This window comes from Eubalaena glacialis, chromosome 2 (genome assembly GCF_028564815.1).
Source record: "Eubalaena glacialis isolate mEubGla1 chromosome 2, mEubGla1.1.hap2.+ XY, whole genome shotgun sequence".
In the NCBI taxonomy this organism is placed as follows: Eukaryota; Metazoa; Chordata; class Mammalia; order Artiodactyla; family Balaenidae; genus Eubalaena; species Eubalaena glacialis.
Genome location: NC_083717.1, coordinates 195,661,653 through 195,689,477, shown reverse-complemented (window position 1 = coordinate 195,689,477; position 27,825 = coordinate 195,661,653). Strand labels below are relative to the sequence as shown.

The 27,825-nt window shown below is 58.1% G+C and overlaps 1 protein-coding gene and 1 gene segment (V, D, J or C); both read left to right on the top strand.

The window, feature by feature from the left end:
- The window catches only part of LOC133084762 (immunoglobulin heavy constant mu-like), a 266,145-nt gene that overhangs the window by 207,379 nt on the left and 30,941 nt on the right, over positions 1 to 27,825 (top strand).
- On the top strand, positions 1,258 to 1,837 carry LOC133084763 (eukaryotic translation initiation factor 3 subunit J-like). Its single transcript, XM_061181514.1, has one exon. It carries the CDS (start codon positions 1,258 to 1,260, stop codon positions 1,834 to 1,836), a length of 579 nt encoding a protein of 192 aa, XP_061037497.1. The 3' UTR covers position 1,837.

Sequence of the window (27,825 nt, the reverse complement as noted above, 5' to 3'; positions counted from 1 at the left end):
CTTGGGTATTTGATGTGTTCAGGAATATCTATGAAGACTTCACCAGAGACTCAGAACCAGAAAGGGAAGCAGGTTTGTCACAGGGACCTGGTGAAGTGGACGTGGTTGACTAAGTAGTGGGCCTGTCTCCCCATTGGATGCCAGGTCCTGAGGTTCTCGGGGCAGTTGGTCAGGAGGGAAGGTGACCAGCAGGATGGAGCCCGAGGATGGATGTACCTGTGGCCATCCTGGTGAAGAGGTGCCCTGCCAGGGTACAACTCACACAGCTGACCTAGCTCACCTGCCCAGTGCTGCCCCCTCAGACAGGTGATCCTACAGAGCAGCATCACCTGAGTCAGGTGACAGGGGCTCTGCCTTCTCCTCCTTTGACTTCTCAGGGGTCTCCCCTCCACAGGTGGGGTCACTAGGGGACCCCCAGCTGCACTGCTTTGAGTTGTCAAGGGGATGACTGCACTGGTTTCTGACAATGTGGGGCAAGCCTGGTCCCTTCTTTTGGGGCCCCTGCAGGGTTCCAGGTGCTGCAAAAACAGGCAAACCCAATATGTGTGCACCTGTCTTTGTTTACTTGCATTTGTTCTGTTTGTCAAATCAAGTCACACACCTAGGCTTAGTGCCAGTGGGGAGGGGGGCACTGCCCCTGTGCTAGATTCAGGGAAGAAAGACAAATTTGGGATCATTGCTGCCAACATCAGGCTGTGTGTGTGTGTGTGTGTGTGTGTTATTGGAATAGTAGAGGGGGAGTGGGCATTGAGCCCCATGCTTTCTATGCGCAGCTATTCCCTGACATAATATTAGACCACAGGAGCCTCCAGGAGATGAGAGGCCCTCAAACTCCTTGAGAGTGTCTGGACTCACTATAAGTGTCAACTGCATCAGTGCATCCACAGATCCAGGGAAGGGGCTCCCTGGTGTTTTCATAAAATGCTTGTTTGGGGTCTCCCTACAGAGTATGTGGATTTATTGAGGCTATTTCTATAGATGATTAAAAATAATATGTTGTCTCTAAAAGAATATTCTGAAGGCAGAAAACAGCCATTTAATACTAGACTAGACACGCTGGAAGGTAACTGCCCTGTGAGCCCGGGCAGGATCCTCCCCTGCAGGGTATGCGCTGGGCTGCAGGGGGCGCTCAGGACCACCCAGCACAGGGCTGCAGCCCAGGCGCGGGCGCAGAGGGGACGCGGGAGGGGTTTGCTCTCAGAGGCTGAGTCTCCTCTTTTCAATTAAAACAATAATTAGGCTCACACCCGGCTTGAGATGGCGGCGGCGGCGGCGGCGGGGGACTCCGACTCCTGGGACGCGGACACGTTCTCCGTGGAAGACCCGGTGCGGAAGGTGGCGGGCGGCGGCACCGCCGGCGGGGACCGCTGGGAAGACGAGGACGAGGACGAGGACGTCAAGTTAGAAGAACCTGAAGAACCTAGAGTGCTAACACCAGAACAGTTAGCAGATAAACTGCGGCTAAAGAAATTACAGGAAGAGTCAGACCTCGAATTAGAGAAAGAAACTTTTGGTGTTAATAATACAGTTTGTGGAATAGATGCTATGAACCCATCTTCAAGAGATGCCTTCACAGAGTTTGGAAAGTTACTAAAAGATAAAATTACACAATATGAAAAATCACTATATTATGCCAGTTTTTTGGAAGCCTTAGTTCGAGATGTGTGTATTTCATTGGAAATTGATGACTTGGAAAAGATTACCAATTCATTGACTGTACTTTGCAGTGGAAAACAGAAGCAAGAAAAGCAAAGCCAAAAAGAAGAAAGGTGTGGTTCCCAGAGGGGGATTAAAGGCTACCATGAAAGACGATCTGGCAGATTATGGTGGTTATGATGGAGGATATGTACAAGACTATGAAGACTTCATGTGACATTTTATCTTCTCCTGGTGTCTTCTTTCTCTTGCCCACAATCCCTTCAACATGTAGCACAACTTCCTTTCCTTTCAGTTCTGCCAAATGCTACAATCAGAAGTGCAGTATCTTTTGTGCTGGTTATTTAACCCCTTGACACTTAGGTGCTAATGTGCAAATGAGGGAACTTGGATCTTGCTGCCAAGGGGTTAAAATTGGGAACCTCCATTGCTACTAAATCATAGTTTAAGAAAACAGACCTAATAATGTTGTTGTTGTTGCCATCTGATTCCATAGCAGCAGTCACTAAATTGGAAACAAAAGTTGCAAAATGACAAAAAATTGTGTAGTATTTACCAGCACCATTCAGTAATACAGCCTTAACCATACCTCCTTGAACTTGTCATAACTTGTCAAGAAAAGCAGTCTGCTGCAAGGGCATGGGGTGTGCACCTAGTATTAAAATTACTTTGTCTTAAAATTGAGCTTGAGAATATTAAAAATACATTGTGAAGAAGACTGCTTATCTCAGAGTGAAGATACAGCAGCTGAAAAGCACTAGTTTGATACTTAAAAATTAAATGACCAAAACCTCCAACTCTGAAGCTGAAGAAGATAAACCTCTCCATTATTGCATTACCAAGTTGTGGAATCTCTTGGACGCATAGACTGTCTAGTTTCTATTTATCAGACTATTCTACTGATGGAGTGCTTCAGATGGGGGAGGGAAACTCCTTACCTGCTTTGTTTGTCTGATTTAAGTGTCTGAGAAACAAATCTCCTTTGTTCTCTGAGGCTGCAGTGGATCAGCTTTAATAGGGTTTTGGCATTTCCTTTCCTTTATAAAACGTGTCCAGCAGACTGACTGCACCAGTTAACTACAGTTTGGTAAATTGTTATGTTAACAATTATGACATCTGCAATGTTTTATAAAGCAACTAGTTTAATAAAGTCACTATTGTGAGTACTTAAATTTTGTGTTACCTCCCAAGAGATAGTTTTGGAGAGTACAGAACAAAGCTCTTGGGACTAGAGTTCTCTGTATATTTATAAAGCTTAATAAGTGCTTGATGAGTAGATGTAGTTTTAAAACAAAAATGATTTGTGAGGTCCTTAATAGTGTCACCCTAGAGCAACAACGGTATGGAGCTGCCTTCCTCTTCTTATTTATTGGGGGAAATTGTTTGGTTGTTTAGATACTAAGGCCTAATTAAGTACCTAGAAGAACTATTTATTTGGAGTAATTGAGCTTATAACTCAGGTTGTGGCTGTAAGCAGAGATTGGGTGATCTTCTCTGTTATATATTTTCTTTTAAGCAATTTAACCAAATCTGTGGCTGGAGTCTTATTTTGAAACTGCCACCGAATCAAAAGTAGGGACAGAGTAAAAAATGTTTTAAATTTCTCTTACACAGGAAGTAGGAGCCTCAATCAAAGCTCTGTAGACGACTAAGTGGAAGACAGGACCATCTAAATGATTTGAGGAATTAACGAAAGCAGTGACTACACAGCAATAATTACAGCCAACAAAGATTGTTTTAAGGCAGACAAGGGCTAAGATTTCCTTAGCAGTAATAATGACATACACTGAATTTAAAATCTATTTTATTATAGAAGTCAGTTTCTAATAAATGGAAATGTATCATCTGTTCCTTAACTATGTAAATAATATTAAATTCCTTTGAAACTGGAAAAAAAACCCAATAATTAGTAGGACAAGGACTGCTGAAGTGTTTAATATTGGGTCCTATTGAAAACACTTACCTAACTCAATAAGACAATGAGAAGTAGGGCTTCAAGATATGTATGTATGTATGTGTGTGTATGTTTGTTTGTTTGTTTGTTTACCCAGTGATTGCAGAGTTTGCGGACACACTGATTCCAGAAATAGGATATTCAGACATGAAAGCCCAGAACAGGTTCAGGCGTCTGTGTCATTCAAAGGCTGGTTCACAATGAGGACCTTGTCCTATGTGGGCTGGTCCCTCAGTGGAAGGAGCTCTGCCTGCACAGGGTTTAGGAACATGGCAGGGGATGCATGTCCTCAAACAAGGGTGAGGATGTGGACCCTCAGCCTCCCACTAAGCATGGTTTAGGGGCCGACTGAAGTCAGGTGGGCAGTGAAGATACCAGGCCAGCTCGCCACCACCCCAACAGAAACCTGAGAGGGCAGGAAGGCAGCCTGAAGATGACCCAGAGGAGATAAGCCCGGGCCATCCTGGGGGACCCACCACGACAGGCATGGAGCCCACTGTGAGGGCGCCCAGGGAGCAGACCACACTCGGGACAGACCGAGTCTCTCGACTGTCAAGGCCAGGGCCCAGGGCCGGCGGCCCCGCTGGGTTAGGCTCTGACTTGCCAGCGTCTCTGCTGAGGGGCTCCTACAGGGAGGGAGGTCAGCAGTGAGCTCACCTTTGCCCCCTCCTCAGCCCGTCCGCTGCACGGTCCCTGCTGGCCCTTTGGGAGAGCCCCGCTGCAGAATGTCCTGGAAGCCGCAGGCCCATGAGCCACGTGCAGCAGGAGACGCTCTGTGAGGGCCAAGCCAAGGGACCCTGGGGCCCTGGAGCACAGGGGCTGCGAGGACCCGGCCTGAAGCCTGCCCAGAGAGCGGGTCTGGGCATCACTGGGGGGTCGGCACTGCAGGGGGTGGCTGCCCGCATGTGGCGGCCCCACTGTCCCCTGACAGCCAGGGAGGCTGAGTGCCTTCCGAGTCCAGAAACTGTGAGTGACCCACGGAGAGAGCAGAGACTCAGATGCCCGTTTGCTCATTCCTGGGTGACCTCTGGTCCCTTCTACGGCGGACACCTTGCACGTGTGTGGGGGGTCTGTGTGTCAGTGTCTGTGCATGACTGTGAGTGTTCTCCAGGGCCGAGTGTGAGTGTGCTCCAGGGCCGAGTGTGAGTGTTCTCCAGGGCCGAGTGTGAGTGTGCTCCAGGGCCGAGTGTGAGTGCTCCAGGGCCGGGTGTGAGTGTGCTCCAGGGCCGGGTGTGAGTGTGCTCCAGGACCGAGTGTGAGTGTGCTCCGGGGCCGAGTGACTGTGCTCCAGGGCCGGGTGTGAGTGTGCTCCAGGGCCGAGTGTGTGTGCTCCAGGGCCGGGTGTGAGTGTGCTCCAGGGCCGAGTGACTGTGCTCCAGGGCCGGGTGTGAGTGTGCTCCAGGGCCGAGTGACTGTGCTCCAGGGCCGGGTGTGAGTGTGCTCCAGGGCCGAGTGTGTGTGCTCCAGGGCCGGGTGTGAGTGTGCTCCAGGGCCGGGTGTGAGTGTGCTCCAGGGCCGAGTGTGTGTGCTCCAGGGCCGAGTGTGAGTGTGCTCCAGGGCCGGGTGTGAGTGTGCTCCAGGGCCGAGTGCGTGTGCTCCAGGGCCGGGTGTGAGTGTGCTCCAGGGCCGGGTGTGAGTGTGCTCCAGGACCGAGTGTGAGTGTGCTCCAGGGCCGAGTGTGAGTGCTCCAGGGCCGAGTGTGAGTGCTCCAGGGCCGAGTGTGAGTGTGCTCCAGGGCCGGGTGTGAGTGTGCTCCAGGGCCGAGTGCGTGTGCTCCAGGGCCGAGTGTGAGTGTGCTCCAGGACCGAGTGTGAGTGTGCTCCAGGGCCGGGTGTGAGTGTGCTCCAGGGCCGGGTGTGAGTGTGCTCCAGGACCGAGTGTGAGTGTGCTCCAGGGCCGAGTGTGAGTGCTCCAGGGCCGAGTGTGAGTGTGCTCCAGGGCCGAGTGTGAGTGTGCTCCAGGACCGAGTGTGAGTGTGCTCCAGGGCCGAGTGTGAGTGCTCCAGGGCCGAGTGAGTGTGCTCCAGGGCCGAGTGTGAGTGTGCTCCAGGGCCGGGTGTGAGTGTGCTCCAGGGCCGAGTGAGTGTGCTCCAGGGCCGAGTGTGAGTGTGCTCCAGGGCCGAGTGTGAGTGTTCTCCAGGGCCGAGTGAGTGTGCTCCAGGGCCGAGTGTGAGTGTGCTCCAGGGCCGAGTGAGTGTGCTCCAGGGCCGAGTGAGTGTGCTCCAGGGCCGAGTGTGAGTGTGCTCCAGGGCCGAGTGTGTGTGCTCCAGGGCCGGGTGTGAGTGTGCTCCAGGGCCGAGTGTGAGTGTGCTCCAGGGCCGGGTGTGAGTGTGCTCCAGGGCCGAGTGTGAATGTGCTCCAGGGCCGAGTGTGAGTGTGCTCCAGGGCCGAGTGTGAGTGTTCTCCAGGGCCGAGTGAGTGTGCTCCAGGGCCGAGTGTGAGTGTGCTCCAGGGCCGAGTGAGTGTGCTCCAGGGCCGAGTGTGAGTGTTCTCCAGGGCCGAGTGAGTGTGCTCCAGGGCCGAGTGTGAGTGTGCTCCAGGGCCGAGTGAGTGTGCTCCAGGGCCGAGTGTGAGTGTGCTCCAGGGCCGAGTGTGAGTGCTCCAGGGCCGAGTGTGAGTGTGCTCCAGGGCCGGGTGTGAGTGTGCTCCAGGGCCGAGTGTGAGTGCTCCAGGGCCGAGTGTGAGTGTGCTCCAGGGCCGAGTGTGAGTGTGCTCCAGGGCCGAGTGTGAGTGCTCCAGGGCCGAGTGTGAATGTGCTCCAGGGCCGAGTGCGTGTGCTCCAGGGCCGGGTGTGAGTGTGCTCCAGGGCCGGGTGTGAATGTGCTCCAGGACCGAGTGTGAGTGTGCTCCAGGGCCGAGTGTGAGTGTGCTCCAGGGCCGGGTGTGAATGTTCTCCAGGGCCGAGTGTGAGTGCTCCAGGGCCGAGTGTGAGTGTGCTCCACGGCCGAGTGTGAATGTGCTCCAGGGCCGAGTGTGAGTGTGCTCCAGGGCCGAGTGTGAGTGTGCTCCAGGGCCGAGTGCGTGTGCTCCAGGGCCGGGTGTGAATGTGCTCCAGGGCCGGGTGTGAGTGTGCTCCAGGGCCGAGTGTGAGTGTGCTCCAGGGCCGAGTGCGTGTGCTCCAGGGCCGGGTGTGAATGTGCTCCAGGGCCGGGTGTGAGTGTGCTCCAGGGCCGAGTGTGAGTGTGCTCCAGGGCCGAGTGTGAGTGTGCTCCAGGGCCGAGTGCGTGTGCTCCAGGGCCGAGTGTGAGTGTGCTCCACGGCCGAGTGTGAATGTTCTCCAGGGCTGAGTTTCAGTGTGCTCCAGGGCCGAGTGTGTGTCTGGCCTCTAGGTGGAGTGTTTTGACACCCCCATTGGAGGCCGGCCTGGCGTCCACGGCCTCGGGGCTCTGCAGACTCGGCGCTCGCCTCTTGGGTGCACTCTCTCCTCTCTTTCTTCACAATTCCTAGGGGTAGAAGCCTTTAAAACCTTCAAAGGGCTTCTAAAACTCCGAGATGGAAGGCTCTGGAAACACTTACCCAGCTCCACCACGGCTCCAGGAAGTCAGACCCCCGGGGACCAGTGGGACGGGCTGGCCAAAGCCTGGGCCCACATGGGAGGAAATATTCCAGAAGGGATCCCACCACTCCCCGCAAAACCACTCCTCAAAATCGGGGCGGGCTCGGCTGGCCCAGGGCCCCGACTCAGCACCTCCTCCTGGACTTGGCTGCCCTTCCTCACAGGTGCCAACCCGGTGCCCACCACGGGGACCCAGCGCTGCAGTCCAGAAGGAAAGCCCACCCTGCACAGCGGCCCCCAGGACAGGCCACACTGCTCAGCACAGGCCGAGGGGACAGGCGTGGACGCTGGGGAGAGCCACAGCAAGCAGCCGCAATTGCCCAGGACAGCTGCAGCCCCTCAAGGCCAGAGGTCAGGGGTCCTCAGCTCGAGGAGCCCTGCTGGTCGCCTTGTGGCTCCAGAGGTGACCTGAAGGAGATGAGGGGAGAAGTACGCTCTCCCCAGACCCCCGTGGTGGTGCCAATGGGAAGCCCAAGGAGCAGCCGTCCACCAGACCCGGCGGGAGTGGCCAGATGCTTCTGCTGTTCCCTCAGTCACACCGCTGGCCACAGACCACAGGACCTGGAGAGCCGTCCGTCCAGACCCAGCGGAGGCTCCATCACCCACACTCCGAGCCTGAACGCACCGTGAACCCTGCCCTGGACTCCACAAACCTCTGCCCACTGTCCTGCTCCATCCCCGGCCAGAGCCAGCTCTAACCATCTGCCCGCACTACCATCTTCACATCACAGCCTCCATTCTTCCATGGAGACCTGGCTCGGTGGGCAGCTGGCAGGCGACCTTGTGCTGGGTCCTTTGCTGCCTGTGCCCAGCCTGTGGAATAATTAATCACCATAGCAATCACGGCTCCATGGGGATTCATGGTGAGGACCCAACGAAGTGACCCACAGGCACTGGGCGTGGTGTGCAGCCTGCACCGGGCACTCAGCCACGCAAGCCATTCTTGTTAAATTACCGCCACCACATTCCTCCACCCTGAGCAGCCTTCAGCTGCTGCACCTGACGTAACCGCCCCAACCCAACGCTCCGGAAGGTGTGCACCCACCCCGCAAGAGGGGCCGTGCCTGTGGAGCCAAAGCCCAGCCTTGGGATTCACCCCAGCAGTCGTGCCCCTCTAGCAGGACACAGGAGGACACAGCACACATCTTCCAGCTGGGGTCGACCTGCTCCTCTGGTCTTGCTTCACTGCGGTCCACAAGGCAGTGCTTCACCAGGCAGCCAGCAGCCAGCAGCCTGTCCGTCCACCTGTGTCTGCAGTGCTGTCCCTGAGACCCTGCCCCCGCTCCTGGGCTCTCCCGCCGCCCCCACCCCCCGCGCACACTCCCACCAGGCAGGCTCTGCCCCTGGTGCCCTGGACGCAGTGCATGCTGGGAGGACCGAGCAGGCACAGAGCACAGTTGTGAGCACAGCACACGGACAGTGTCAATGACGTCGCCCGGAGCGTTCCTTCTCTAGCAATAAAACTTAACAAAAGCGACTCAGGAAGAAGTGGAGATCGTAATTAGAGCACTAACCCTCAGCAAAGCATTCAGATTACCGGGTGTGTGACTACCTGCACAGGCCACTCTGGGCCCAGGTGGCTTTGGGGTGACCTTTCAGACTTTCACAAAACTGGCCTCGGCCATATGTATGAACCCTGCTCCAACGCCCCCAAAAGGAGAAACACGGGCTGGTTTACGGATCGGCCAATAGCCAGAAGTCATAAACACAATTCTAGGAAGCTGAATTCTGTCCGGTTCATTGAACAGACTCAGACCAGACGTTAGGAGCCACGTCTAGCTCATCCCAGTATTCAGACAAATGATGGCCTGCAATCTTCCCAACGGAAAGTCCCCATCAGACAGAAGCCCTGCGGGCCCACGTGGGCGCCATGGGGGTCGCCCCTCTCCTCTCCACACTTGAGGTGACCCTGAAAAGTTGATGAGATAAATTTTGTATTTAAGACAGGGCAGGAAAACTTAAGCATGGTGTGTTCCCTACGCATACTAGGCCCTCCCAGAACGTGTGCATCTGCGTCACACCTTAGCCAGAGCTCCTCACAGGTGGGCGTGCCTGCCCCCCACCCCAGGAAGATGGGTTTTTCCTTTCTTCTGACGCAAGAATAACGTTCCTCCCCAGCTCCGTAGGGGTCACGGTGACCCGCTGCCCACTTTGTACGTGCTTCCCTGGGCTGTGCCTCCTTGGTGACCTTAATGTAAAATACCGCATGTCATTTTGATGTACGATCCTTTGTCTCGAAAATGTGCGTGGCTGTGTCTTCCACTCCGAGCAGGCAGAACCGTCCTCAGAGCTTCTGAGAATCTGCTTCCCCAGTTAGAATCCTCAGTTGGCTTGAATAAAGTTCCCTTTCTTCTTCTTAACTTGATAGTTCTTTGAATTTTCATTGACAAAGTCCAGAGAACAACTTGGAGGGCCCCCAGCTCTGAGCTCCACGGCCCGTCCGGGAGACGCCTGGGCTCTGCTCCCCGAGGCCCCCCAGCCAGGTGGGCAGAGGGGGCGGCTCACACCCTAGAGACGGCAGGTGGGACGATGACCCCGTGTCCGTGCCTCGAGGACAGCTGGTGACACAGAACTCCCAGGGAGAGCCCGGAGCAGCAGTGGCCGTGGCAGCAAAGTCAGGCTCAGTCAGGCCCGGTTCAGGCCAGAGCCTCCCGGTGGGCCGCCTGCTCCCGACACCACCCGCTGCGGGCGTGAGTGCCGAGCCCCGACCTCACAGCGTCACCTCCGAACCCCAGGAGAAAGCTGGCGACCCCGTGCGCCCAAGAGGAGGTTGTTTCCAAAGGGTCAGCCTGCCGGGCTGGGTTCCTGGTCCATCCCCGACCTGCAGCTCCACACGATGCACGGGCATCCCGAGTGCCTGCGGGCAGCAAACTCAGGAGCCCACGTGGATGCTGGGCCGCATCCAGCACACCCAGGGTCTGGCTCCCTCGCCCCCGCCCCCTCACAGCCTCGCAGCACGCTGACTCCCAGGTCTCAACGCAGGCAGAGCCCTAACTCACCGCTGGCCCGTCTCCTCGCGGCTCCCAGGGGCCCGCAGTGGGCAGCAGCTGCACTTCGCCCTCTGACTTCTTGACTCGCCCACCAGTGGCCACGCTGCTCTCCTGCCTGGAGCTCCCCAGCTGCCCCACGGAAAGGCAGAGGCAGAAAAGCGGGCGCCCAGCTCCTCTCGATCCTGGTGGCTGCTTGGTAAGCACAGACGCTGGGAGGACCCGGCTCGTAACCAGGTGTGTCCCCCCCGCCCCGAGAATGCAGGGTGGCCCCCGCACCAGCAGCAGAGAGCCTGGTGTCGAGGTGCCTCCGTCATGCTTCAGCTGCACTGCACACCCACAGGGGTTGTCTGTCAGTGGTCCCGGCCATGACTTACCCCCAGAAGCGCTGGAGGCTCAGCCTTGCCAGTCCTCAGCTGCCCAACCCCCCTCAGCTGCAGAGAGAGACTCGGAGCCCTCTGTGAGGGCGGAGTCCTGACCCATCCCTGCATCTTTGCCGGCCGGCGGACACAGTGGCCTCATGGCATCTGCACGGCCACCCTTCCTGGTCCCTCGCCGGAGCCCCTGGAGCCCCACGCCTGCTCCTCCTGTGACACACTGGTCACCTCTGCTCACAGTGAATGGACCCAGCTCTCCCCTGCTGCCAATAGTGACTGAACACAGGCTGTTTCCACCACTTTCATGCTAAAGGCCCATGGATAGTAACTGCAGGGACGGCTGGCCGGGACAGTGAACGCGGAGCCCATGCTGTTGAGACCCCTCACAGGCCGGCCCTCAGGCCCCGCCCAGCCCGCCCGGCTCGAAGGCTGCAGGCCAGGCCCCGACTCGCCTGGACGTCCGGCCTCCTGGGGGGCAGGTGCCCGCGGCAGGGGCCGTGAGGGTCCCCGAGGAGGAAGAGCACCTCTCACTCAGAGCTGGGGAACAGCACTGCGGAAGGCTGGTCCCCAGAGACACCCCAACCGACCGCGGAAACACCCGCGGCACGCCCGGGGAGGGCCGCCTGCGGCAGGTGCCGAGAGGTGCCCACAGGCGGGAGACGGCCTCTCACGGCGAGTCAGCCGCCCCCGGGCCCCAGTCGACCCACAGATGTCACAGGTTTGACCCCAAACCATCGGCGGCTTCCAGCAGATGCGAGACGAGGGCAAGGGGAGACCAGACCCCCACTGGTCACGCCGGGGACAGAGGAACTCTGAGGGGGGCCCAGAGAGCAGGAGGGACACAACCAGAGCCCCCTGAGCCAGGCAGACCGACGGCCACACGGACCTCGGTGGACAGCAGGGTCGCCTGGGCTGGAGAGGGGGTGCCATGGAGGTTTGGGTCAGACCCCGCCCCCCGCTCACCCCCAAAACCCACTGGAAACGCAGGGTCCCCTCCTCAGAGCCGGCCCGAGCCAGCAAGGGCAGCCCTGGACACACGGCCAGGGGCGGGAGGATTTTGAGGGGGCGCGTGTCACCGTGAGGATACTGTGGTGGTGGTTACTGCTATGCCCACAGTGACACAGCCCCTGTCCTAAAGCCCCACCCGCACACGCTCACAGGAAGTGGAGCTTGGCGCTGCGCCCCCGGCACCTGACCGGGAAGTCTCCCCGACGGGGTCAGAAGGCAGAGGTGAAGGACACCGAGCAAGACGGGGGGGGGGGTGCGAGGGAGGGCTCGGCCTCACTGCGCGCGGGCGTGGACGCGCAGACCCGGCCCGAGACCACGGGAGGGCCACGGGAGGACCACGGGAGCGCCACGGGAGCGCCACGGGAGGGCCACGGGAGGGCGGGCGTGAGCACAAACTCCTGCACACCCCCCTCCTCGGCGGTTACCGCCTGCAGACACCGCCTGTGTGAGGGGGGTTTAAACGGATGTAAATGTAGTCTTAAAACTCAACGCCTATCGGTGCTGGAAACCGCACCAAGTCCGGGACCTGCAGCTTCTGCCCCCTTCGGGGCTGGGGCCTGGCGCTCGGCCCACCACCAGGGGACGTGGGAAGGGCCTGGGGCCCGGCCCACCACCTGCTGAGACCCCTGAGCAGAGGCACCGCCGAGGCCCCTCATGTGGGGTCACCAAGGTCCAGATGAGGCAGCAGTTCCAGAGAGCACCCCCCGGGGACTGAGACGCTCAGGGATGCCGGCAGGGCAGGGGTCCCAGTAAAGGGCCAGCCCTCCAGCCCCGGCCCCGGGCCCAGGCCCGGGCACCCCCAGCAGGTGGTGCTGGCACCCTCCCGACGCCCCGTGGTGCTGAGGTGGGACCAGGTACAGAGCAGCGTCCACATTCCAGAGGGGACACCGCAGAACTCGCCAGAGCTTTCAGGCCTGATGGCGATCAGTCACCCCTAATCACCCCGGAATGGATGCCCAGAGGCCACCGACTCGGCCGTGCGCCAAGGCCTGGAGCTGTGAGGGCTCAGAAGGGATGCGTGGACTCAGGGAAGGAGGGCCCTGGGCTGCCGCAGTGAATGTCGCCCTGCCAGGGGCTCTGGACGCCCTGGTGGTCAGGGCAGGGGGAAGTGGGGCCCGAGAGGAGAGGTCACTGGGCACCCCTACACACCTGCTCTAGGTCCTGCTGCAACCGAAAGGCCTGAAGCTGCTCAGAGTTGCATCTGGGGACAGGCAGGCACACCTCGGACCCGGAGCCCCAGGGCTGGCGGCAGCAGGAATGACCCCTGTTTTCCTCCTGGCCTTCCTGGCGGTGGGGGGAGGCACCTGTTGGCTCCAGGGGTACCAAGGGCCCCAAGGTGACCCATACACTGTGTGAGGACAATTTGTCAACCCAGGAGGCCGTCACAATGGGTTTGACTTCCAAACCGGACGCTGACACCAGCTCACACAGCGGTGCCCTGCCTTGGAGCCTCAGAATAGAGCTGGGCGTGGTCACTGACCACTGATGGGAGAGGCCTCCCACGTGCTCCCAGAAGGACACATGCAGCGCCAAGCCCGTCCCACAGCTTCCCGGGGCTCTGCTTCCACCTGACGGCCCCCCAGCCCAGCCCCTGGCAGCAGGGATTGGGAGCGGGTCTGTGGCACTGTGGTATTACTATGGCTGTGGGTATGGCTATTATTATACCCACAGCATCACAGCACCCATCAGAAACCCCGCCCCGGGAGCTCGAGCCATGGCCCTGTCCCCAGGATTTTGAATGGGGCCACATCACCATGGGTACTATGGTGACCACAGGGAAACAGCCTGTAACAAACCCACTGGGGCGGAAGCACAGGGCAGGCCCCCAGCACCGCGCCACACTGACACCGCGGGCGGACTAGTCACCATCCCCTGGCTCCCGTCCAAGCCCATCAGACCATGAAGCCACCCAGGTCTGAGCCAGACACGCTCCGAGGGCTACGACCCTGTTGGCCCTCACAACACCAAGAAGGTCTCAAGGCCACTGTCCTCTGGCATCCGGCCAACAGCTTGGGAGCTTCCTCCCTGAGTCACCTGGGGGCCACAGCTGGAGACACAAAGACCCCACTCTGCAAGGACCCTGTGAGCCCCCAAGTCTGGGCAGGGGTGTCACAAGGGAGGGGCTGGCCCAGTGGGCTGGCACTGCCCCTGCCACTTGGAGACTGGGCCTCCTGGCCACATCACCTGTGCCCACAGCACTATGCCCCCAACCTACCCCACACCACCCCGCACCCCACTGCAGCCCACTCCCCACATGTTGCCCCGAGCAGGCTGGGCGCCCTGCCCTGTGGATACAGGAATATGGGCAGGGTCTCTCCCCTTCAGGGGCAGCTGATTGAATTTGGTTTTGGAGCCATTTCTTCCAGGAGGGTGGACCCACCTGCCCATGTCCCTGGGACTGGCCCGGCTAGACTGTCTACCCAGAGCCCAGCAGTCCTCGTGGCCTGGCACCACCCCCTGCGGCCCACCCAGGACCCTCGCTGCACACTGGCACACAAGAAGCCCTCCGGAAGTGGTCACCTCCCAGACGCCCTCCCCCGCCCGTCCTCAGCCAGATTCAGGCGCAGACCCCGAGCCTGCGTGAGACCACCTGCAGGAGACGGGCCAGCCCCCAGGGCAGCCCCTCAGCCCAGTCGACCCGGACCCCTAAAAGGACTTGGGCTGCCCCCACTCCACGGAGGCTTGCTTCTGCCCACGCCTTCGGGGGGGGCACCACGTCCTTCCTGGGGAGACGGTGCAGACCACCCCCCGACCACGCTTGCGGGGGGTGCAGGTGGGAGGATGTGCTGGGCACCAGTGGGGACAGCCCCGCTGGATACCTGCATCTGGGGCCCCCAGCAGGGAAGGGCCTGTGACCACAAGCAGGGGCTTTTTGCCGAGGTCCCTACTACTGTGATACTATGGTGGATACCACAGTGACAGACGGGCAGCAAAAACCTGCTGGTCGGGACAGCCGGGCCTCAAGGCCCACGGGTCACAGCCCAGACCTTCGGTGTCCAGGGCCACTCCTGGCTGGTTCGGCCCACGGGCTTGTGTCCAGGCATGGCAGCCGGAGGCTTCAAAGGGCTCTAGGCGACTACACTGACCCGCAGAGCCACAAGCCCAGAGCCCAGCCAGCTGGCAGAAACCCCCTGGCTATCAACACCCACACCCGAAGGAACCAGGAAGGACAGAGCCCACACCGGGCAAACCATCAGGTCAAGTTCCCAGTGGGCAGGACCCCTAGATACCCTCCTGACTCTGCTGGGAGCTCGGAGAAGCTGACGGGAGTGGGCACTGGAGCTGGGCCTGTACTCAGTTGCATAGGAGCTCGCCAGTGAGCGAGGTGGGTGGGGTTCACGGCAGGTGGGAGCACCTCGCAGCCTGCTGCCAGTCCCGAGGCAGGTGGGTCCGTTTCCTGGCCTGGCCCAAGGGGGGTCCAGGGGCCTCTCCCTGGGAGTGGGGCTGTGGAGGCTCCTAGCGTAGCCGAGCGTCTCCTGAGATCATGGCCAGGAGGTGCACTGCACCAGAAGCCTGCCCCTCGGAGGAGCCGGCCCACCTACGCTTCCCTCTGAGCCCACAGCATGGCTGCCCGCCTGCCCCCCCACCAGCCCCTGCCAGGGTGCTTAAGCTGGGCTGGCCTCCCCACCTGCCAGGTTCCTGGTGAGGACGCTGTCCAGGGCCGCCCCTGCTCTGGGCCTCTGCTGCGCTTCCTGAGGTCCCCCGGCCCATCCTCTGCAGGCTCTACGTCCAGGCTTCCCTTCCCAGGGGATTTGTCCCCAGTACGGGGCCTCCGGCCTGCCCTGCTGGGCAGACCTTTCTGGGAAGGCGGCTGCAGGGATTTTTGTCACCGTGGGGGTGTGTCTCCGTGTCCCCTACGTGACTTACAGACGTGGCAGCGAAGCTGGAGCCCAAACCCTCCAGAAGGGCAGCCTGAGTCAGGCCATGTCACAGGCCCAGCCTGCTGGCCCTCAGGTGGCAGCAGGGGCACTAGGGACTGTCCCTCCCACAGTGCCTATCTAGAGCCACGACCTTCCCCCTACTGCCCAGCCCCGAGGCCTCCCTCTGCCCAGGCTGGGGGCACCCTGCTCCCCTGCCCACTGCCCCACCTCTGCTCCTCCGATCCAGACAGCTCCCCCCGACAGGATGTGCTTCCCAAACCTCCCCGCAAAGGCAGGCGCGGCCCCGGGGGGCAGTCCAGCCTCTCATGTGGCAAACACAGGGTCCCTCAGGGCCTGCCCGCCCCATCCAATGCCCCTCAGACCCTGCACGCAGGGCATCAGGGCGCCAGCTAGATGGCCACCCAAGCCCTGAGCCCCACCGTGAGCCCCTCCAGCCCACCCCAGGCTCCCACAGGCAGAAGGGCTCTCACTGGCCAGCCCGAGGCCCTGGGCAGCAAAACCTGCACCTCCATGTCCAGCTGGCCCAGCTCCCTCCTGATGTCCATCTTGAGCCCACGCAGGCGTCCTGAGCATCACCTCTGCCCTCCCAGCCCACCCCAGGGGGCTGCAGGCTGCAGCCTCCAATGCCCACCCCAGTAACAGGGCACACGTCCAGTCCCAGGGCAGCTCCTGGCTCCTCTGATGCCCTGGTGGCCTCTGGTGTGTCCAGACGCCTGGACCCCCCCGTCCTGAGGAAGGTCCTCCCACTGGCCTCCGGGCCTCAGGCCCTGGTCGTTGTCACAGCCAGCTGGTTGCCACCCCCAGCACCACCCACGCCGTCGGGGCTCAACACCGCCCCCCCCCCCAGGCCTGGCAGCTTGCCCCTTTGCGTCTGGGGCCCTGAAGGCCGCTGACCTCCGGCCTCTGACCCTGGAGGAATGGCCTCCCTCAAGCTGGAGGCCTGTGCCCCACAGGGGACCCCAGGACTGAAGTCACACAGGCTGTGGACAGGCGTGGCCATCGTGGCCTGAGGGGCAGTGCCGTGGCCCTGTCAGAGGAAACCAGGAGGGCGCGGCCGGGGCACCCACAGGCAAAGGTTGAAGGGCCAGTGCCCCTGAGCCAGCACAGAGCTGGGGTTCGGACCTCCCAGGGAGCCAGCTCAGGGGGTAGCCCGGCACCGTCCGCAGTGAGAAACTGAGGCAGGGCCAGGCCTACCCAGCCAGCGAGGAAGGAGGCTGGCAGCCCGGGCAGGCAGGTGGGGGCCGGGGCCCTGGTGGGACGGGTGGGCTGCTGTGTGCGTCCCGCCCCAGGGCCGGGTCCCAGCCTCCTCTTCCTCCCCCTCCGCCCATCTGCCTGCTCCTCCTTCCCTCCAGATGCACCCGGGCGCCCTCCGTGGGGAGGGGAAGTCACAGAGGATCTGGTAGGAGGGTCTCTCGTGGTGAGACTGCAGCGCTGGGAGCCACTGCAGCTGGCTGCACAGCCAGACCAGCTGGCGCCTCGGGGAGCTGAGGCCCGGCGGGGACCGTGCCGGCCCCCTCCCCGCCGACCCCAGGACGCCTTCCTGCCGCCAAGGCCCAGCTCCCCTCACCCGGCACCTGGCAGGGCGGGTGTGGGCGGAGTGGAGTGGCCGGGGCCGCTGGGGTGGGTAGGGGAGCCCGGCTGCAGATGCTCCCCCGACCCAGGAGCAGGCTCGGTGGGGGGAGACGCGCGGAACTCTCTCACGGCGGGAGCAACCCCACAGTGTGCCAGGCCAGACCCGGAAGCCCCGCGTCAGCCCTCCGCGCCCCTGCCCTCAGGACCCCTCCCTCGGCCGGCGTGGCGACCGGCCAGCCGGGCGGCGGACCCCTGGCTTCAGGTCGGACCCCACGCCCCAAGGAGGCTCGGGCAGATGCTCGGGTCCAGGATGGCCACGCCTCGCACCTGAAGGGGGATGTCCCGTGGCCGCAGGCTGGGCTGGGGACAGGGGCATCTGCCTCAGAGCCCGCCCCCCGTGGGCTCGTCCCGACGTGGACCAGGCTGAAAGCACCCAGGGACTCCACGGGACACCACCCTGCAGCAGACAATACCAGCGGGGCACTGAGCACCCCACAGCCAGGGGGTTTCTGCTCCTGTCTGTGCCACGGTGGTATAGCAGTACCTGGTACCACGGCGACACTCTCAGGGCCAGAAACCCCCGCCCCCAAGTGGCCCGTTAGCAAGGAGCCTGCTCTCTGGATGTGGGGCACAGCCCTGCCCCCCCGGCCAGCAGACACCCACACACCCTCACCCTGCATTCGCGGGGGGCAGCAACAGCCTGAGGAAGGGTCCTGGGCCCAGAGGCGGGCTGCCCGAGACGAGACGCAGCCGGCGGGTCCCCCAGCAGCTTCCCGCCGCAGGGCTCCTGGCGGAATGGAATTTGCGCAGGCCTGACGACACCGTGAGAGAAGCTGTGGCCAAACCGGCCCCCAGGCCTCCGGGCACCCAGCCCCGGGCCAGAGGTCAGAGGGCAGAGCGCAGCTGGCCAGGCGCTGTCCTCGGACCCTGGGGCGACCGCAGCACATGCCCCCCGGTGCCGCATTTCGTGGTGAGGTCGGGGAGCTGGGCTAGTCCATGGGGTCCAGGCCCTGTCCCCGCCCTCCCTCCCGCCGTGGCTCCGGAGCCCCTGGCCAGAGCTGCCGAGTGTCACATCCTGCCACCACTGGCCCCTCACAGACACCCCAGGAGACCCAGAGCCGGACTGGCCCCATGCGTCCACCAGGACCACAGCCCTCCCACGCTCTGCCCGCTGCCCGGGGCCGGCAGGGGCGCAGGCTCACGGGGAGCAGACTTGGAGGACACCACCGTGGGCTGGAGCCCAGCCAGCACTCAGGCCCCTTTTCAGAAAGTGGTCCCGGGAAGACCACCCCAGACAGAGACCATCCCGCCCCCGGGCCTCCCCTGGGTGGGGACCTTCCTCCAGGCGGCGTCCTCCACAGAAGCCCCATGACACGGCCCCTCCCAGGTCCTCACAGGCCTCTGTCCCAGGTCTGGGGACTCAGCCATGCCAGGCAGCCGGGGTACCCCAGCCCACAGCGGGACCCCCAGAAGCCTGAGCCCACCATGGGTCAGGGCACGGTGGACCCTACATTCACAGGTGTGCCCACCTACCTGCGCCCCCCCATCACCCCCGAGCCTGTCTCCAGGAGGGTCTGGAGCCCCCCTCATGGTGGGGCTCAGGGCGGCACTCACCGAGCTCCCCTCCTAGGCAAAGGCCGTGAGCTGGGCCCCGACGGCCAGCGCTGGTCACCGGTGGGAAGGCAGCCTGTCCCCTGTGCGGCAGCCCACGGCCACCCGGCTGCCCGGCAAGCAGGAAGCAGGTAAGCTCCAGGCCAGCTCAGGTGTCTGACCACAGAGCCCTTTCCTGCCCCCCGCTTCCTGCCCTGCCGCACCCGCGATACACACAGACCTGGGAGGTTCTCAGATAGTTTCGACATAGAGCTGGGATTGCCCTGCGTAGATTGCCCTGTTTTCCTTCACTCGTTCATTTATTTATCATCCCAGGGTGCCTGAGCGGGGCCTGGGGTGTGGCTGCAGCCGGGCACAGGCCACGCTGCAGTCTGCGCACTGGTGCAGCACAAGACCATGAGCGGAGGTGCAGGGCATGGCTTGGAGTGTGGGTCTCCCTGCCTAATCTGGTCTGGGGTCAGTCAGGGTGACTTCCTGGAGGAGGCGGCACTTTTAGCTACAGTTGGAGAGAAGGAGTATCTAGGACTTGGTGACAGGACAGAGGGATGCACAAGGACACGCCAGAGCTCTGCCTGCACAGACGTGCCCTGGGGAGGACGAGGAAACTCAGCTGGCAGCGCCAGAGGTTCACAGCTCCAAGACCCCACGTTCAGCCAGAAAGAGCCCCCAGCAGGGCAGGGGCTCCTCAGACCCGAACAAGCCAGTGCTCCTGACCCTGGGCCGGAGGGAGGACTGGGACCGCAGGGGGGACGCCTAAGCTTCCCCACACCCGCTCCGGGTCCCTAAGATCCGCACCGGAAAGATTGAATGCACCAGGATCACCCAGAATCTCGTCGAAATGCAAAAACAGATGCAGCATTCGGGCGGGGGCAGCCCGGGCGACCCTGAGCCGCTGGTCCGCAGTGAAGGGGACTCCAGAGAGCCCTGGACACACCTGGACAAGGACACACTGCTTGGACAACGAGTGTGCCAGGAAGGCGGCGGCGGAGGGCACCACTCCCCACCCGCCCCAGCCAGCCACCCGGAGGTCCCCGCCGCCCCCGGAAGACGCGGCCCCCACCCAGACTTCACACCCCACCGCAAAGCCCCGAAAGCTCCCTCCCTGGCCACGCAACCATTCGCCTGGAGCCGCACGCCGACCTCCCAGAAGTCCAGGCAGTGACCCCCACCCGGAGGAGCCAGGGCACTCGGCTGCCCCTTCCCTCCTGTCCAAGAGCCCCACCCTCCCTGGAAGCCACGGCCTCAGAGCGACACTCACAGTCACGCTCACACGCACACGCGAGTCGCCTGCCCCCTCCCTGGGCCCTGGAGGGTTGCTGCTCTGCTCTCCTCTCTGTCTGTCACCCGCGTGCACGCCCTCAGGTCCTGGCCCCGTCTCACCAGTCCTGTCCTCCTCTCCCTCCGGCCTGCCCCAGGCCAACCTCTGGACCCCTCAGCACCCACCGCTCTGTCCCCAGAATCGCTGTTTGCATCATCCAACCCTCGCCCACCCACTCCCCTCTCCCCAGCTCCCTCCCTACAGCACCCGTGACCCTCAGCCCTTCACCTTTACCCTCGCCACCCCTCGCGTCCTCACTGTTCTCTCCCTGAACCCCCTCCACTGCTGCTCCCCTCCCTACACCGGTCCTGGGGTCTCCCTGCCCAGCAAGGCCAACGCTACTCTCCACTCCCGCCCCCCTCAGCGTGGTCCACACCAGGGGTCCTCACTCCACCTACAGCTCCTGCCCCATCTGTCTCTGGGGCAGACTATCCTAGTGCCCACCCGATACCCATCCTCCCCTCGTCCTTCCCAACGCAGCCCAGACTCCTTGGCAGCTAAGGGCAGCCACATGACCCTCGTCTTGATAGTGAGATGCAACTGGGGTCCAAGGGTAGGGCTTCCAGAGTGTGGTTTGCTGTCTGCTCGTCCTGGGATGCAGATGCAGTGTCTGGAGATGAGCAGCCCCTTTGCCCACCAACTAAAGACAGCGGACCTAAAATATAGACACAACCTTGGTCCGCAATGGTGTTTTGAGATTCCTCTGTTGTCACACAGGAGGAATAAGCTCTATCTGGGTCCGCCAGAGTAGCAGGGTTCCTGCTTTGCCCACCCCGAATGAATGCCACTGAAGAGCTTCCCAGCCACCATCCCCACAGCAATTATACTTTACGTCCTATCCACCCTCCCCAGTCCCAGGCGGCCGTGCCTGTTTGCCCGGCCTAGGCTCTCTTCTAGTTGACCAGAATAATAGAAAAAGTTTCCCCACCCCTACCACCTCAGCCACCAACCTGCTTGCGCGTGCGTGGGGCCCCAGGGAGGTCACCCTTGCAGGCAGCCAACAAGGTCACAGCCACACCAGGCAAAAGATAACGTGATTCCGTAAGAGAGAGTACAGTAAGTCCCCTACATACGAACCTTCAAGCTGTGATCTTTCAAAGGCGGGAATGTGCGTTCTCATGTCCCATCACGTAAGTTAGTTCACGAGACTGGCATACGATGTCACGTGCATGCATCCTCTAAAAGTGGTTGTGCTTTTGTGTACTTACCTGTATAGCACTGTATAGAGTACACTAGTACATTATCTTTATTTCAAGCCCAGGATGTCTGAAAGCAAGCGTAAAGGCAGCAGTATATAGCCAATTGTGTTAGTTGGGTACCAAGGCTAACTTTGTTGGACTTACAAACAAATTGGACTTACAAATGTGCTCTCAGAACGGAACTCGTTCATATGTAGGGGACTTACTGTCCTTGGGGATGCACACACCTATCACCGTAACACAGAAACAAGGGTGGGCATCTATTTGAACTTATAGATTATGTGGTGTTTGTTTCTTTTTTGTTAAATGAATGTTATTACTTAATCAAAACACTAGGACTAGTGCCAATTAGTGGTAATAGCAGGACTAATTAAACAAATGGTATGTATAAAAAAATAACAGTATTTTTATCACGTCTCTTGAGACCTCTGATGTACCAGTTTATTGTAACGGTTTTTTTAACTCTCTAGAGCTTTATTTACATTTTGCAGGCTATATTAGTGTATGTTCTTAAGATACCTAAACGCAAGACTTTTTCAAAGGAGAAAGTAAATACGATAGGGTTAATTAGACGGATATTATGTACATTTAATAAAAATAACAAAGACGTGTTTCTGTCCCATGCTGACAATTTCACCCTCTCTGTTTCCTTTTCCCACAACATTTCTGTGCTGCCAGCCCCAGGGGACCCCCTTCTCTCTCTGCAGCACTAAGACTGCAGGTGTGCAGCCATCAGACTCACGACGACTTGAGCCTCCGCTGGTACACAGCTCAGTTGCCCCGATGCCCAGGGCATCCAGTGTGCTGACGAAGTCTAGCCTCCTGGCCAAAGCGTCTGAGTGTGCAGCCCTCAGGTCCCAACTGACTGGCATGGCAGGTCCTTAGAGCTGCAGAAGTGGTTTCCAGCTCTTTGTGTCCAAGGCTAGCATTGGTGCCGACTGCCCATCGGCCAGGTCCTTTGCATTTATAAACGCTTCGTGTTGGCTCCCTCTGTCTGCATGCCCATGGGGCATCTTCCCGAATTAGACCCCTAGAGTTTCTCAGAACAAATGGGTCTAAAGCACAGAGGTCCCTTGAACCTCTGAAATCCAAGTTGGATCCCAAATAAGTCATGGTTTTGGTAAAAGATTCTGGGACGTTCAAGTACGTGAGCTGCAGACAAGTGACCCCTCCTGCTTCCCGCTCGGTCCCGGCCTCCATGGCGTCTGCTCTCTGACCCCATCCCCCGTGGCAGGTGCCCTCTGTCCCCTCTACTCCCTCTCTCGTCCCCGATGCTGACCAGGCCATGCCTAGGACAGCACGTGCCCTCTTTCCTCTCTGCAGGCATCCCTGGTCCTCTGGCTCTAATGCCATTTACAGGCTGATGAGTCCCAAGGAGAGAGCTCCAGCCCCGAGCCTGGTGGACTGGACACCACACAGCTGCCCCTGTGCTCCTGGGCAGCCGGGGCAGAGCTCGCCATGCCCGCTGCCGGCCGCCTTCTGAGGACCCGCGCGGCCGTCTGCAAACAGCCTGCCTGCCCACCCCACGCCTCCCCTGCACCCAGCTCCTCGCGACAGCACAATGGGCCTTCCAAATCACTCACCTGGTCCCTGGCCTCGGGTCCCTGCAGCCCCTGCTTTCTCAGAGAAAACCCCACAGACCCTCCCTAGGGCCCATCACGTGTCCTGCCCACACTGGCCACACTGCTCTCACCTCTCCCAGAAAAGATCCTCCCGGGAGTGTGACACTGGACACTGGTCACACCACCTGCCTATTGCAGGGAGAGGCAGCCAGGAATCCAGAACCAGTATTCTGAGATGCAGCTCAAAACAACGTTTCAGAAATTGCTTAAAATCCCCAGAAAAAAAAACAACCAGAGCAACCAATGTCCAATGTCCAATCCTAACCAAATCCTAAACCAGAGCAACAACCAATGTCCAATCCTAAACAAATGAATTTTACTGGAGTTACTTGACTTCAAAATAAGCAAAGCAAGCACCTACACAGGATCAGACCATGTGTAAGAGGGGAACATTCTGGCCCCACTTCTTTTAAAAAAGAAGTTTATCAATGCCTATAAAACCCTGTTGGAGAGAAAATATAATCCAAGACATTTACGCCCAAAAAACTAGCAACTAGCATTCAAATATATTTTCCACAGGCATGAACTTGGGAGATTGTCCCCTTCCCAATTGAATAAACTATATATATGTTTAGTTATAATAAAATATAATTTTATCTTCAATAGTCTATATTGTACATATCGAATATATATGAATACGTGTATATATACACATACATTCAATATTCAGTATGTATAATGTAGACTATCGAAAATTAAAATCATTTATTTGAATAAAGACAAACATTATCCAACCAAGACAAAAATGGAAAGACTCTGACACAAAAGAAATAACCATTTCAAGTACAACTTAAGAGCCGGCACTGTGGTGTAGGGAAGGGAGAGGGACGCTCGTGGCCTGGACACATGAACCTGCCACCTCCACGCACGGCAGCCGGGTCTGGGTGAGCAGGCGCATTATAGCCTCTAGAGCAAGTGCTCGCAACAGCACAGAAGGAGTAAAGCCAGCGGGAAAGGGGAAGAGAGGCCCAGATGTGGGGAGAGCTTGATAAGGCCTCTCGACAGTGGTGCAGACAGAGCCCAGGGGCCACGGCCATCCCCAGGACCACTGCATCCGAGCCTGAAGGAGCAGCAGGGTGTCCTGGGCTGGGCTCCCCAGAGCCCCCCACTCCTTGCCAGGGAGTGAGGCCAGAATGCGGGACCAGCCTGGCCTTGAGGTCCACACCCCAGCCATGAGCAGCCTGTGCTCGGCATGGCACCTCTGGCTGCCAAGCAGGCCAGAGAAGGCGAGGAGGTGGGCTGAGTCACAGAAACCCCTGGGGGGTTCGAGACCTCCTCCAGGCCCACCTCCCCACACAGCAGTTTCCCCTTTTGTTCTCAGAATTTGTGCAAAAGCAAAATGTAGAATTTTTTAATGGAAACATGCATTTTTTATGAAATTAGGAAAGCTGATATAACCCACAGAATCCAAAATGTATATTAAGGAGCAAATATCACCTGACACCTGTCAGAATGGCTATCATCAAAAAAGACCACAAATAACAAGTGTTGGCAAGGGTGCGGAGAAAAGGGAGCCCTCGCGCACTGTCGGTGGGAATGTAAACTGGTGCAGCCACTGTAGAAAACAGTATGGACGTTCCTCGAAAAACTAAAAATAGAACTACCATATGACCCAGCAACCCCATTTCTGGGTATTCATACAAAGAAAACAAAACTAACTTGAAAAGAGATCTGCATCCCAGTGTTCATAGCAGCACTATTCACAATAGCCAAGACATGGAAACAACCTAAATGTCCATCAACAGATGAATGGATAAAGAAGATGTGGTACATATATGTACAGTGAAATATTACTCAGCCATAAAAACAACCCTTATCTTTTGTGACAGCATGGATGGACCTAGAGGGTTTTATGTGAAGTGAAATAAGTCAGAGAGAGAAAGACAAATACCACATGATCTCACTTATACGTGGAATCTAAAAAACACAAAACAAATGAACAAACATAATAAAAATGAAAGAGACTCAGATACAGAGAACAAAAAGGTGGTTGCCAGAGGGAAGGGGAGTGGGGAGGGGGCCAAACAGGTGAAGGGGAGTTAGAGGCACAGACCTCCAGTCACACAATAGATAAGTCAGCACAAGGAATACGGGCAGTAGTATTGAAGTAACTTTGTGCAGGGGCATGTGGTTAGTAGTCTGACCGTGGAGATCACGATCGTCCTCAATGGACACAAACGTCGAGTCGTTCTGTGGTGCACCTGGAACTAACACAATGCTGCACATCAACTACATTTCAATAAATAAATAAATGGGCCAAAAGCAGCTGACATCCGGCAGAGGCCACACGGGAGGAAGTACAGTGCTTCCCAGGAGTCGCCGTTCCCGGTGGATCTTCTCCAGCTCCCGTGTCCCACCCAGTGTGTGGATGGAACCAAGCGAGTGGGTTCCTTGGAAGACCAAGCAGAGAGAGGCTTTATAGCTGGCAGCCAAGCAAGGAGACAGGAGGCAATGTGTTCAGCTCTGTCTCCTATCACTTGTGAGAAGTGGGGAGGGGGAGGGAAGGTGCTCGAAACAACCGGTGGAAAGTAAAGTTCAGTTTCACGGGTTCTCTGCACAGGTGTGACCGCACTTCACGCTCTCTGTGGGTCGCAGGTGCAATCTGGGGGTTGCGTGTGCAACCATGTGTCACGCGTGGTAGGTTTTCGGCCTGCGATGTCCAAAGTTCACCATCAGTCGTCCTAGCCCCTCAGGATGCTCCGTCCGAGGGGCTGTCAGCAGATTTCCAGATCTGCGGTTTGCTTTCCCCCATGTTCTGCAAACCAAGCTTGGAGGTCTCCCTTAATCACTTTGTTTCTACCTAAGGACCTTGAGTGTTTAAGGCACAGGGTGTGGTTTTGAAACTGAGTCCCCCTAAAACCGATTAACCTCTCTATCCAAAATATCATTCCCTTTCTTGTCCAACACCTGCTCCCCTCAAGATTGATGAGTATCCAGAAAAAGCGGGATTAAAACCAAGCAGGACCCTGTGGGGCACTCCTGGATCCAAAACCCTTTCTGCGCCCCCATTTCTGGTTTGTAGGGAAAAGGCTTCAGACTCCTACACCTTCCCTGAGCTCCAAAAGGCAGATTCAGTTACTAACCAGGGAAGTAAGAGAATGCAGGAACAAAGGAGGAGCAGGCAGGAAGCAACAGGGTCCTGGCTCCTCCTCCAGGGACACACTGAACAATATACCCTTGAGCTCTTCTGCAGGAACTAAGGCCCCCCCCCCCTCAGGTGGAGGACGGTAACTCCACGCTGAGCACAGACTCTGGATCACCAGCCTGTTCCCTCACCACCAACCAATCAGAAAGCCACACACCCTGCAGCCCTCCCCTAAATTTTGCCTATAAAAATGCTTTGCCGAAACCCTTCGGGGAGCTCAAGGCTTTTCAGGGCAGGAGCCACCTCGTCTCCGTGCATGGGCCTGCAATAAACCTTTCTCTGCTCCAAACTCCAGTGTTTCAGTTTGCTTGGTCTCGCTGTGCGTTGGGCACACGAACTTGGGTTCAACGACAGTTTCAGGGCTAGTATTACCTTATTTCAGGATGGAGAGAATTGGAAAGAATTAATTTAGGCAGCGTTCAAAACGACCAAATCATCCATAAGAGAGAAGACTGGCTGGTCCTGGATTTCTCAGCAGCCACATTCAGCACCATTGAGCCATGAACAGCGCCTGAAGGATACTCAGGGGAGGGGGCGTCTAGGAGTTTATATATACTGGTCTGTCCTCCAAGCATAAAGACCCCTGAAGATGTGGACACAACCCACAACACATCCATCAGCAGATGAATGGTACAGAAGCAGTGGCACGTGTGTGCAATGGAATACTATTCAGCTGCAAGAAAGAAGGAAATCCTGCCATTTGTGACAACGTGGATGGACCTTGCAGGCACTATGCTGAGTGAGACAAGTCAGACAGAGAAAGACAAATACTGTATGATCTCACCAATACGTGGAATCTTAAAAAACCAAATTTGTAAAAACAGAGAGTAGAAAGGTGGTTGCCAGGGACTGGGGGGTGGGAGAAACGGGGAGACGTTATTTAAGGTACAAACTTGCAACCAGTAGGTGAATAAATCCAGGAGATCTAATACCCAGCGTAGAGATTATAGGCAACAGTGATGTGTTATAGTTTTGAGAGTTGCTAAGAGACTGGATCTTAATTGTTCCCACCACAAAAAATAGCAATGAAAATTGTCGAGGAAAAATTAATTAGTCAATCTAAGAAAGAAGTGGAAATTTTTATTCGAGCCAAATTCGAGGATTATAACCCGGGAAGAGCAACTCAGAAAGCTCTGAGAAGTGTTCTGCCCATTAGAAGTCAAGGCACAGTTGTATACATTTTTTGAGACAGGAGGCTATACGTCAAATGACGTATTATTGACAGTTTACATAATCCAGATCTAAGCGTCATCCTGGTGAGTCAGTGACCCCTTACAAGATCAAGAAGGAACGTTACCATTTGAGGAGTTGTCTTGTCGATGCCGGGAGGAAGTTCCTCTTTATGGTTGAGCAGGTATTCCTGCTGATGGGGGAGGGGGAGGGCTGGTCGGTGCCTAATGCAGACACACAATGCACGGTGCGGGGAGTGAGGAGGCCAAAGGGCAGAGAAGAGGTTTTATGTTCAAATTTTCCTTGTCTTGCCATAAAATATGAATTTTATTTCACATAATTATGTGAGGTGATAGAGGTGTTAGCTAAGACTATGGTGGGCCTCATTTTGCAAATATGTAAATGTCTCGAATCCACACGTGTGCTCCTTAAACTTTCCACAGTGTTGTAAGTCAGTTACATCTCAGTAGGTTTCCATGACCCCTACATGATGCAGCCACCAGTGGAAAAACTTCAGCCACCAAAGAAGCCCGGAGAAGCTGGGGCCAAAGAACCTGCAGCGGGTACTCAGTGCAGTTTAACTCTGAAGTAGAGCGAAAAGGAAACGGTATAACGCTCTGACAAGGCAGAAGGTCCACAACCGTCAAGAACTGGGAGAAGGGAAAGGAACTTGGGCGTTAGAGGTCTTGTGAATTGTTGCCTCACTGCCAAGAGCTGGGCATCAAACATCAGTAAAGCCAAACCAGGGGCTAGCAGCCAAGCATGTGAGG

Excerpts from the sequence above, each read along its gene's own strand:
- LOC133084763 (XM_061181514.1), top strand. The coding sequence starts at position 1,258 with ATGGCGGCGGCGGCGGCGGCGGGGGACTCCGACTCCTGGGACGCGGAC.